This window comes from Rhincodon typus, chromosome 2 (genome assembly GCF_021869965.1).
Source record: "Rhincodon typus isolate 14 chromosome 2, sRhiTyp1.1, whole genome shotgun sequence".
NCBI classification, from domain to species: domain Eukaryota; kingdom Metazoa; phylum Chordata; class Chondrichthyes; order Orectolobiformes; family Rhincodontidae; genus Rhincodon; species Rhincodon typus.
The window spans coordinates 102,304,453-102,317,809 of record NC_063333.1 but is presented as its reverse complement, the minus strand read 5'-3'; the positions used below and the strand labels follow the sequence as shown (position 1 = coordinate 102,317,809).

At 37.6% G+C, this 13,357-nt stretch overlaps 1 protein-coding gene across 1 annotated transcript in view; it reads left to right on the top strand.

Moving 5' to 3' along the window:
• Positions 1-13,357, top strand: part of LOC109919117 (A disintegrin and metalloproteinase with thrombospondin motifs 16) — a 226,707-nt gene that overhangs the window by 54,001 nt on the left and 159,349 nt on the right. Inside the window, exons 5-8 of the mRNA XM_048618170.1 lie at positions 643-842; positions 5,053-5,136; positions 6,295-6,454; positions 12,784-12,889. Coding sequence (XP_048474127.1) covers positions 643-842; positions 5,053-5,136; positions 6,295-6,454; positions 12,784-12,889 — 550 coding nt within the window. The remainder of the gene's footprint in view (positions 1-642; positions 843-5,052; positions 5,137-6,294; positions 6,455-12,783; positions 12,890-13,357) is intronic.

Sequence of the window (13,357 nt, the reverse complement as noted above, 5' to 3'; positions counted from 1 at the left end):
CTTCCTGCTCCTATGATGCTGCTTGGCCTGCTGTGTTCATCCAGCTCTACACCTTGTTATCACAAACTTTTTTGTTGTCTTGTAACTCAGCATCACATTCTTATGCCACACTATTTATTATTTAAGTATGTTGTTTCATCCATATTTACTGCGGTGAAACAACATTTCAAAGCACAGGGAGTTGGGGAGACATCGTCTTGAGGTTTCCTTGATATTTATATTTATTTGATTTTCTTTCCGAGAATTCCAGCAGATCTCCCATACAACCTCAATAGGCTGAAAGAAATTCCCTGGGCATTCAGGAGTTAACTCACACATCCCATTTTCAAGGGGAATGCTGGATTAGCAGCTCTAAATGATCAGGAGTGATATTAGTTGATTTTTGGCTGGTGCATATGTGATATTTCAAACACGACTCGTAGAAAAAAATTAACAGGTACAAAATTCTGAGAATTTGATTCAAAACCTCTCCTGTATCATAGTTTTAGTTTTTAGACCTGCGTAACTTTTATTTTAGCTAGGTAGGGTGAATTATTGCAACTTCTTATCTAATTGGAGAGAGCAGTTACAACATATGTTTTCTGCACAAAAAGTATTCTTTCAAAAGCACTGCATGATTTATTAACTGTTCTTTTTCTGCAGATATGCCAAAACCCCCAGAAACAGATATGTATATTCTGCCAGATGAGTATCGATTCTTATCCAGAAATAAGCGTTCCTTGTTCAAGATGCAAAAGAATGAAAAGCTTAATGTGGAAACATTAGTTGTGGTGGACAAGAAGATGATTGAAAAGCATGGCAGCGAGAACATAACTACTTATGTATTAACTATACTAAATATGGTAAGGCTGTGAAGATAAATATATTTCATTCCAATCAACCACCTGTTTACTGGCAAAAGTACTATGTAACGTTCGTGCAAGGCGCATTCAGACAGTGTGAGAATAGCATGCTTTAATATTGGTGTTCTCCATTCACCTTGCATTTGTTGCACATATCGATTGATACAGAGACGTGGTGAATTGGGGTTGTTCGTTTTGCTCTGACCAAGTTCTGACGGGCGACTATATTCCTCTCTTTTGATTCTTAAAGTTGTTCATAACAGTGTTGAATATTTCTTAAATTCATGTTTTCTCAATTTTCTATGTACTTGATCATGTATAAAACTATTTGAAAAAATAAGGCAGACAGATCTTGAGTTGCTGCAGTTAAGGAGTTTGTTTTTATTGTAAACTCGCTAAGTTAATGTGTAAAACTTAAAAAGAGAACAGCCCATCCTGAATCCTTCGTGACACGGACATGCAGACAGACACGCGCACGCACACACAAACACACACACACACACACACACACACAGCAGAACAGAGCAAGTTACAGGATGGGGAGGTGGAGTTTTTAAAATGCATAAGTAAACAAACTTTACATTACGGCTTCATTTGGTGGTTTTAAAGGCCAGTGGTGATGTGGCCAATGTAAGCTGTTCTTCTGGAAACTACTTTAAAAAGAAACTATCTGTTCTTTTCCAAAGTGGATGCATTGGCACTGGAAGTTCTGTTTATGTTTAAATTCTTTATCCCTGTGATATACTCCAATTTGTAACACAGTTAATGCCCAAGCTTGAAAAGCAAGTTTAAAGAGAGTCGGTGTTAGCATTCCATCCTGCAGGCATTCTTGATGTTACTCCCTTCTGTCACCAGCAAACAAGCTTGCAATTATATCTTTTCACAAGGGGGAGTTTTGGTCATGTAACAACTGACTAGTATAACACAATATGGGCATTCTGTGCTAATGAAGTGTTTCAGTCTCCCATTGTCAAAGCTATAAGGATGCCATTGAAACAGATAAGGGGATTTTTGGCATCCTTTTGCATAATGAGCTTTGGTAAGTTTCCTTTTCATTCTGCTCATTACTGCATGTCTGTTAGTTATTATCAGTTTCAGGTAACCTAATGATTATTAGTACTTGAGCGGTGTTTTATAATCATCTATTTTGTAATTCTGTGACTGAAGGCATGCAACCTAAAGAATTTGGCTTTGTGGTTCAGCTGATAGTTATCAGTTTTCACAAAATAGTTGAGGTGCATAAGTGATTGGCAGCATCGTAGGGACAATTTAAGTAAACTGAGCATGTGCGGCATCATTCAAACGTATTCAGCCTTCATATTCGAAGATCTTTGGGAACAAACTATTGATAGGAGTATTGTGTTATTGGTATAAAAGGAACATTACAGGAGATTTGTCATGACTCTCAAATCTATGAAATATCTGGCATTACAATGTTTTTAACAATGGTGGGGCAGAGGATAAGCAAAGAAAAAGCCTGAATGCAGAAGCCACAGAGATCTGTCTATTCTTTTCCATCCCTGAGTCTCTCATAGACAGTTGACTCTGGAAAAAATTAGTACAGCTTTTGAGACTTTCAGTCTGCTCCAATCTTCGATGAGATAGTGGCTGGTCTGCTCGTGGTCTGAACTCTGCTTTGCTATATTCCATTCATACCTTTTGATTCCCATGTTTATCAAAACAAATCTAATTGTGCTTTGAATTAGTTCAGTGATCCAATCTTCCCCATTCTCTAGGGAGGAGAATTCCAGAGACTAACAACCCTCGGAGAGATAAAAATTCTGCTGTTCTCCATTTTAAGTGGGAGACTATTTTTATTCTTAAACTAGTCTCATATCCCTCCATCATGAAGAAGCATCACCCTGTACACACGCTATCCAGTCCCCTCAGGATCTTGTATGTTTCAATGCGATCGCTAATGACTATTACCGCAATCTTGTTACTTCATAATATAAGCTCTTCATCCCAGGAATGAGTTGAGTGAGCTTTCTTTGAACTGTTTCTACTGCAATTATATTGTTTTCCAAATAAGGAGACCAGAAACATGCACAACTCCAGATGTGGCCTAACCGAACAGCTGCAGTAAAATTTATCTGCTTTATATTTCATTGCTCTTGCAATAAACGCTAACCATCATTTGCCTTTCTAATGGCTTGTTGTATTTGCATACCAACTTTTTGTGATTCACACGTAGAACATTCAGAACTCTCTGTACTAATTATTTCTGAAAACTCTTCTCATTTCAATAATATACAGGTTCCCTGTTCACTGTGGGCTAGTTTATAATTTCCCATAATGCAGTTCATTTGCAACTTTTTAATGCAGTCTCTTGGCACATCTCTATGCCCTTGGAGACGCTCTACCTCCTCTTGAGGCAGAGAAAATGGAACAGAATCCTTATAGGAAGCAGGTGATGAGGCAGCACAGTCAAGGTATCTGTGAGGGTCTCAGTTTATGGAGAACATTCATTGATAAGTATTCTCAGAAATGGAGACAAGAAAATTCAAGGACCTGGCTTCTCTATAAGAACATTTCTGCGATCGAATAGCTGTCTGGCAGATCATTAAATTTTAGGAGTCGAAATGTCCTCATTTGAGTATGTGAACAATTTGAATTTTTGTTTGAATTTTTTTGAGTTTTTGACCTTGTACTTAAGTAGATCTTGTGTGATCCGATGAGTGCCTGCAAAATACTTCAGTGATTTGAGTCAAAACATTTCAACACTTTAAACATCAGAGATTCAAAATAGCATGATGTCTGCAGTTGTGGCATCAACTGCAGTAGTGGTAGGTCTTCTGTAATTGAAGGTATTAATGTACTGAAAGTCCTTTTGAGGAGAAACAAGAAACATCAAACGATTTACTCCTTGCATCTGATGTGGTGTAGAAATCTGTGATGCTGTAAATAAAAACCCAAACATTCCATATATTTAAGTGCAGTTTCAGTTGGAATGCTTGTTTTAGCTTTCAGGTATTGACAAATGATCTCCCCAAATAGATATAGAGCTGACGACCAGTTTTTAAGGAGACCTCTTGACTTCTGTTTTAAACTTATTGCATGTTTTTAAGTGTTGACTTGATATCTTCTAAAACGTTTTGAACAATGAGTGGAGATAAGGAGTTGTTTTTCAGGTGTACAACTTGTAACCAGTGGGGTTCCACATGGATCAGTGTTAGGACCACAACTGTTTACAATATATATTAATGACTTCGAGGAAGGAAGTAAATGTACTGTAGACAAATTTGCAGATGACACAAAAATAGGTGGGAAAGCAAGTTGTGAGAGAGATACAAACCATTCATAGCGTGATATTGATAGGTTAAGTAAGTGGGCAAAAAGTTGACAAATGGAGTATAATGTGGGACAACGTGAAGTTCATTTTGGAAGGGAGAACAGAATATTATTTAAATGGAAAATAACTGCAGAAAGCTGCAACTCAAAAGGATTTGGGAGTACTTGTGCACGAAACACAGAATGCTAGCACACAGGTGCAGCAATAAATTAGGAAGGCTAATGGAATGTTGGCCCGTATTTCAAGGGGCTTGTGTATAAGAGTAGAGCAGTCTTCCTGCAACTGTAGAAGGTGCTGGTGAGACCACATCTGGAGTGCTGTGAGCAGTTTTTGTCTACTTATTTAAAGCAAAATATTGTTTTATCGGAGGCAGTTCAGAGAATGTTCACTGGGATGATCCTTGGTATGGAGTCATTGTCTTATGAACAAAGGCTAAACAGTTTAGAGCTCTACTCACTGAAATATCGAAGAATGAAATGTGATTTCATTGAAACATATAGGATTCTTAAGGGGCTTCTCAGGCAAAATGCTGAGAGGATGTTTCTCATCACGGGAGAGTCTAGGACCAGAGGGCATAGTTTCAGTAAAGGAGCACCAATTTTTGACTGAGATGGATCAATTCTTGATCAGTAAGACAATCAGGGGTTATGGAGAAAACATGGAAAAGTGGATGTGAGAAGTGTCGGATCAGTCATGGTTCCATTAAAAGGCAGAGCAGGCTCAAGGGGCCTAATCCCATTCCTATTTCTTAGGGGCTTATGTTTCTTGAGCATTGTGCAGTGTGATTTTCACTCAATTAGCTTTCAATCAAAACTTTAAAAAAGGCATTATTTTGTTCTTGTGCTTGTAGCATTCTGTCAATGAAATATATATTTGTGATACAGACATAAAACTGCAATTTTTTTTGCCTCCTTCAAGGTGTCCACTCTGTTTAAGGATGGTACGATAGGAGGAAACATAAATATTGTAATTGTTGGGATTGTCCTGCTGGAGGAAGATCAGGTATGAATTTCAAATTAAATTAGATAATCACTGATGTGCTGACGTTCTGTAATGTGTATATATACAGTCAAATTGTACAAAATATTTTCTCTAAATTATCAGTAATGCTATTTTCCACCTGTGTAACAATGCTGAACCTCCCCACTTTTTTTTCAGTTAATCTTCTGCTGAGACCTACGTTTCATGTCTTTTTTTGCTTCTGGGCTTGACCATTCCAATACCTGAACTCTCAGTCCTAACTTTCAGCTGTTCACCCATCAACCCATGTGTACTGACTTACAGTGGCTCCTGCTCAGGGAATGCCTTGATTTTAAAATCCCTATCTTTGCTTTTGCGTCCTCCTTGATCTTACCCCTCACACTCTCCATAATTTACTCCATCCCCACAGCACTCTTGAGATATCTGTGCTCACCTAATTCTGGTGTCTTGTGCATCCCTGATTTTAATTGTTCCACCATTGGTGGCCATGCCATCAGTTTCTCGTAGCAACTAACCTCTGGATTATTCTCTGCAAACCTTTCTGCCCCTTTACCTCACTTCTTTCATTTACAGCACTGCTTGTAACCTACCTCTTTGACAAAACTCTCAGTCATCTGGCAATATATCTCCTTATGTGGCTATTGTCATATTACATAATGCTCCTGCGATCTTCCATGGGATGTCTTTTTGTATTAAAGATGCCATACAAATCTAAGTTATTATTGTTGAAGTACGCTCATGTTTCCATTTTCTTAGATCATAGTGACAGTGCTCTTCATAAAAGGGTTAGAATCTGTATTCCTCAAGTTTATTTCCTTTTGACTTCTCCAGCAGAATGTTAAAAATGTGTCCACAGTCTTGTAGGCATTGGCTGCTGGTATCTGATTTGACTTTGTCTTAATTTGTTATCTTTGCAATTGCCATTAGGAATTTCATGTAAGGATATAGTTTGCAAATTCCAGCATTGGTCTTAAAATCGCAACATTGTCAACACATTCATCCTTTCATGAAGCACTGAACCACTTAATGTACCATAGAAACTGTCTAAGCAGCTTGTTGCCTACCATCCTTGCTTATTTGATCTTTCACGATTATTTCACTAAATAAAGCAAAATGGAAGGGCCAATTTATGACATCCTTTGAACTTATTTCTTTTTCCTTTGCCTTTTTATTTGACAGCCAGGTCTTTTAATAAACCACCATGCAGATCGTACTTTGAACAGCTTCTGTCAGTGGCAGTCGGGATTGGTGGGCAAGGATGGTAATCGTCATGATCATGCCATTCTGCTGACAGGCCTTGACATTTGTTCTTGGAAGAATGAGCCTTGTGATACTTTAGGTGAACTCATTAAATGGTTTTGAAGTTATGAAAAACATTTTCTATGCCAAGTATGAAGCAATTGTCTCTTTAGCACAATATAGAGAGAGGTGAAATTATTTGTGATTCTAAATCCCTGCAGAATTCAGTGTACTGCAAACTGTTGCATCACATTACATGGCAAAACCAATTTTCACAGTTGTCTTATCTTCAATGGGTTTGGCAAAGATGTGAGAAAGGCAAAGCACCAATGAGGGTAGCAGGTAGTGAAAGAAAGTACAAATCCATGACAGGTGAGTGAATGGTAACCAAAAGTCTTTCTTTCATTCAGATGATTCATGAAATAGCTCAAACTTCACTCCTGTCAATCATGATGTCTTTCAATTGTGTTACTTTCTTACATTCCACTCCTACCCTATCCAGTTTTGTTTTATGAAAATATGTGTCCTTATCATTTGATATGCGTGACTGATATTTTTGTATTCTCATTAATGTAACTACATATCAATAAAAGGAAATAATTATGATCAGAAGCTCTTGGTTAAACCTAGCTTGGCCAAGATTCTCTGCCACAGTATTGTCATTGCTAATGGCAGAGAGCAACTTGATAAACATTCCCAATATTCTGGATGGCCTCTGAAGTCATTGTTCCTGTCTTTCAACTCCTCTTCAGAAAACAAAAAAAAACTTTTCTTCCAGTTAACTGACATCAATGTTACAAATAGTGTTAAGAAAATTAAATTGATATCCCTGTATTACACCTACCAAGCCATTTTGATCACCTTCTGTGAGAGGTACTGATGAATTTTGAGCCCTGTGCAGTAAAAGAGTTTAGTTCGGCTTCATCATCCTCCATCAGTCCATTCAATCATAACCTTTAAATGTAGAACACAAATCTTGCATCAAGTCCCATTTTTCACCACACCCCACCACCCACCCCCACCTGACTTGTTGACCCACATTGACCCTTGGTTAAACAATGCCTTGACTTTTATCTTGTTTTCAAATCCCTCCATGACCTTGCCGTACACTACCTCCTTCAGCCCATCTTGAGATATATGTGCTCATACAATTCTGGCTTTGAGTATCCTTGATTTTTATAGAGTCTTGTGGTATAGTGATCATGCCCCTATTCTGGGCGAGGCAGTACAGTTTTAAGTCATTTGTGGTAGGGGTGGAGGTATGTCATAACATGTCTGAATGGGTTGATTAAAATAATTATACGCACAAGATGTTATTAATAATATGCTTAAGATCCTACTGCTTGGCTATTGTTAATTCCTCAATGATGTTTTACTTGTGCTCGTTGAAACTAAAATTAGATTTTGTTCTTCTAATAAATGGCATAAAGGAATGCAGTTGAAGGGAGCAGATAGCTCTCCATTCTGAACCTGAATTTCAAGCATCATATCATAACATTATTTACAGCACAGAAGGAGATTGCTTGGCTCATTGAGTTGATGTTGATGATGTGCAGAGAAATCTGGTCAGTCCTATTCACTCTATTGAACATGAAAGCTGTACAAGTTTATTTCTTTCAAATACCTTTCCAGTTTCCCTTTTGAAATCATTGATCTTCACCTGCTTTCACCACTCTTGCAGTGGGGGGAGTGAGGGCAGCAATTTTCAAAATCCAACCTGATTAAAGTATCACACCAGTGAAATCAACAAAGGTCACTTGAATGTTGAGGAAGATGTAAATACCATATATGTACTGTGTTTAGAATATGAATTGCATTTTCCTTTGGTTGTTGAAAGTAATAAAACATTGGCACAAACTTGGAGAAAAAGATCTTCATGCTCTGTTTCCCAACAGAAAACATATCCCATGTGATTGTTAAAACCATCTCAATCTTTGCCATATTAAATATCTTACTTTTTCCTCATTTTGGACCTCAAATTTAATTGTGCACAAAGTTTCCATATAAATGCGCTAGTTAATCTTTTAATGTAGATATAGATTCTAGCATTTGTCTACACTCTTGGTGTTGTATCTGGAACGAACAGGTGTAATGTATATTCATGTACAGATTTGTCTTATTTTGTTTTCCTTAGTTAGAGATTATGAAGGTTTGATTAAAGCTGCCCCCAAAAATATTTTCATTGTAGTTTCAAAGGAGAAAGACGTATGTAAGGGTTACTATTAGGGGGATAATTGTATTCTATGTGATCACCAAAACACCCTGTGAATTCCTGGCTGTGGTGTCGCAGGAAACTGCTGGTGGCCCTAATGATTAGTCCCTGAACACCATGACATCAGTACCCAGGGCATGTACAAGACTGCTAGTCATGTGTGAAACTGTACAATGTAGATGTTCCCCTCTTCTGTGCCTTTGAATTGGCATTGAGCAGATATATAGAAAATGGAAAGGGTGTAAATCAGGTACTTCCCCATTGCATTGTCTCAGACTTCCTTGGATTTGCTGCAAACAGATACGCACTTGTACACAGAGCAGACACTGATGCAGCATTTTTTTTTAATGAGACAGGAGGGGCCATTCATTGACTCCCACCTCATTTTATGTTGGGTCTGACAGAAGTACCTATCAAAAGCTAGAACAAGTGGCTGGTCCAATCACCAAATCAGATAATGTGCAAGAATCATGATGCCAGGCTGACAACAAGAGGGAAGCTATGGCATTTTATTTTGAAACAGACCCAAAACAGTTTCAGGCACTTGGATCTTTCTGCTGGTGTCCTTTGCTCTAATTACTGAAACATAAATGTAGTTGCAGAAACCTGTACCCTAGATCCCCTCAATTTTTTGTTTAGGCACTTTGTCCGAACAGGATCAGGCTTATGTCTGCATGAAAATGGAGAAGAAATGTAACACAAGTAGCTTCTTCAGAAGGGCAGAATTCCTGAGGGTCACACAAAGGATATTGTTTCCTATATGGACACATGTGAAGGCAGAGCAATCGTATTAAACAATTTCATGATGTATTCAGATTTCACAGTGTCTGAATTCTTCCCTGATGATAAACTCATCTGCTATTCTTACAGAATGATTAAGTTGGACTTTTTCATACAATGTTGATTTTCAAGAAGAATACGTGAGCATTGGCATGGTCATAGCTTGAAATATTGTCTTTCCTGGAATGTATTTTTACCTTTGTTCCATGAATAGCATTCTGGCAGAGTGATTGAAATCAATGAAATGAATATGGGTCTGATTCTATGATTGGTGAGCAAATGACTTAATAAGATTATTGTCCATTAAGTAAAGACTAGATCCCACTATTGCTCAGGTCAGCTCAGCCAGGGAACAGCAAAAATGTATGTATATCTAATGGATTAATGTAGAAAAATGTGCCAAGTACCTTCTCAGAAGTTTAACCAGACTGAGCCAAGGCAAGAGATGCTAAAACAATAGTAAAAGAGCTGTGTTTCAGGGAATGCTTTAAAAGAAAAGGGTAAAATAGAAAGGGCTGTGGATAAGAAAAGGAATTCTCAGGTACTGGGTGTAGACAATAAAACATAGGAGAAGTCAACCATTCAGCCTATTGAGTTTGCTCCACTAATCAATGAGATCACAGCTGATCTGATAATCCTTAAATTCATTTCTCTGCCTTTTCCCCCATAATCCCTCATTCCCTTACTGAATAAAAATATGTCTATCTCAGCTTTGAATATACTAAATGACCCATCATTTGCAGTTCCCTGGGGCAAATAATTTCACAGACTCACTAAGCTCCAAGAGAAGAAATTCTTCCTAATCTCTGTCTCAAATAAGTGACCACTTACTCTGAGATTATGCCCTCTGGTCCCAGACTGTCTCACAGGGAGAAGCAACCACTGCCATGCACCACTCTGTGTCTGTCCTGTCAAACCTCCTAAGAATCTTTTCCAATAAGGTCACTTCTCAGTTTTATTAATGTCTAAGTGCAGGCTCAACATACTTAACCTTTCTTAATAAAACAAACCCTTCATAGCATTTACCAAAGAACTTCCTCTGGACTGCCTCCAATGCCAGGATACCCCCCTCCCCCCCCCTTTCAATAAGGGGACTGAAACTGTTCCCAATATTCCATGTGTGGTCTGACTAGCACCTTGCATAATTATAGTGCAATTTCGCTATTTTTATACTCCATTCCTTTTGAAATAAAGGCCAAGATTCTGTGACCTTCCCTATGATCTGCTAACCTTATGTGCTAGATGTTTCTGATGTATGCATAAGGGCCTTAAAATCACTCTGAGCTGCAGTTTTCTTCATTGAAATTATATTTGTACCCTCTATTCCTTCTATCGACATGAATGTCATTTTGCCACATTATATTGCATCTTTCAAGTTTTTGCTCACTTGCTTGACCTGTCTGTACTCCTCTGTAGACTCTTTGGATCATCCTCAGCACTTGCCTCTGCATCTATTATTGTCATCTGAAAAATTGGCAATAGTACATTGACTTTCCTCATCTATGTAATTAAAATATATTATAAACGATTGTGGCCTGACCACTAATCCCTGTGGCATTCCACCAATTGCAGGTTGCCATCCCAAAAACCTTATCTCAACTCTGTCTTCTAATTGTTGCCAATCGTCTACTCATGGTGATATTACTATCTTGAACACCACAGGTTCTTATCTTAATAAGTAACTTTATGTGCAGTACCTTATCAAATGCCTTTTAAAAAACCAAAAATATTACACCTACTGCTTTTCTTTCATATATCCTGATTGTTACCTACTCAAAGAATTCTAATAAATTTAGTCAAATATAAAGCCATTTTGACTGTGCTTGATTATGTTCTGTGTTTCTAAATGCTCTGCTATTACATCCTTTATAATAGACTGTAACATTTTCCCAATAGCTAACAGATGTTAAGATAACTGGCCTATAGTCACCTGATTTCCCTCCATTTCTGAAAAAGAGTGTCATATTGGCAGTTTTCCAATTGTCTGGGACTTGCCCCAAATCTCAAGATTCTTGGAAGATTACCACCAGTGCATCCACTATCTCTGTTGCTACTTCCGTTAATATCCTCAATTGCGTCCCATCAGGTCCAAAGCACTTTTCAGCCTTTGGCGTCATTAGTTTCTGAAGTACTTTTTTTCTCTGGTGATAGTTATTGTGTTTATTTCCTCCTCTGCCAACCTTTAGCCCCTTGATTATTCGTATTATTGAAATGCTATTGGCATCGTCTACCTTGAAGACTGATGCAAAGTGTTTATTCAGTTCGTCTACCATTTCCTGGTTCCCCATTAATATTTTTCTACCCTCAGCCTTTCGGGGCCTTGTGTTCAATTCGGCTGTCAATTCCTTTTAATATATTTAAAGAAGCTGTTGCAATCCTCGAACTAACCTAGACACGGCATAGCAGCTGAATATTGGCAAAGGTATTTCAGGATGCACAAGAGGCAAGAGTTGGTGATGCATAAAGTTATCAGATATTTAATATGCAATCTTTCCAACTAAAAGTCAACTTCAAAGAAAGATATTGTCAAAATAATTTTGTGAAAGGGAAGAAGATGGAAAAGTATGGTTTATTTTGTTTCCTTCTTTTGGAGCAAAGTGGGTTGAGCGCAATGGAAGTTGCCTTGAACTTTATGTTCTTTGCTCACTTGATGTCTGAAAAGTAAGTCATCTCATCTCATCTCATCTCACCAAGAGTTTCTCAGTCTGCTCATGGAACATGTATGTGAGAACATGCAAAATAAATAATTTTCATTTCAGATCACAAAGGGCTTCTTGTGTTAGACCAATTTACCCCCAACCTGATTTTCCCTGCTCCTCTGAATGCCTTTCTAAACAAGAAGTGCACTTTATGCACTGAATAATTTTACATATTTGTATAAGCTAGAGTGCTTGGAAACATGGAATCAGAATGCTGTTACACAAAAACTATTAATAGATTTATGATCATATATTATACCTGTGCAACGTTAGGCTTAATAAATTCTCACGTAAGACCTAGATGTTACACTGTTGTAAAAACTCAGTGCTTCAGTTACTGAAGCAGTACTTTCAATCATTTATGAATATGAAATTTTGACATTTTATGAATTGGACATTTTCTCTGTTGTTTGAGTTGGGATAAACATTATGCTGTACAGGACATTAAGGCATTCTGAAACATAGCACAGATCCTTCCTAGTTGAAAAGGATTTAGGCATCTGCTACAGCAATTTAGGTAATTCAGTAAATGCTGAGAAAGCAAGTATAATTAATAAAATCAGATTTAAAAGAAAGCCAGCTGGAAATCTTTGCAAAAATGCTACTGACTTCAACATTGGCTTTCCTGATAAATCCTACACTCTCTTTCATTTCTGATTTCAGAAAGTAAAAGAATGAGATTAATACAAGTGAATACTGAAGTACTCATTCCAAATTGTACTTTGTTTTATTCCCTAGGATTTGCACCCATCAGTGGGATGTGTAGCAAATATCGCAGCTGTACTATCAATGAAGACACAGGATTAGGCCTGGCCTTCACCATCGCTCATGAGTCTGGACACAAGTAAGATCAGCTATTGACTATTCAATCTGTCATATTTGAGAGTATAGTGATCTTAAATCAGCACTGATATCCAGGATATTAGTAGGCACCTCAGTTTCTGAAGCACATCTGTTTTGAAGAGCAACAATTTTCAGTTGTCTGGTTAATATTTTGTTGGAGAAAAGTTTGACATTCCTTTTAATGGAATTTGTAGAAACGTAGCCTTGCAGTTTGATGATTTGGGATTTTTCATAGTGGGAAAAAAAGTCTGGGATTCCCTGTTCTTCACAACAAGAGGAGCTTCATTCATGTTTCATTGTTTAGCCTCTTTTTTTCTATATGCCCCATTATAGAAAATGTTCACAATCATGTGACTTCCTACAGGTACAAGAGCATACTCTAGTGATAAACTTATGCATGACATCCATCAGTGTTACATCAATAATGATCAGAATCATAGAACAGAACAGAAGGTCATTCAAATAGCTG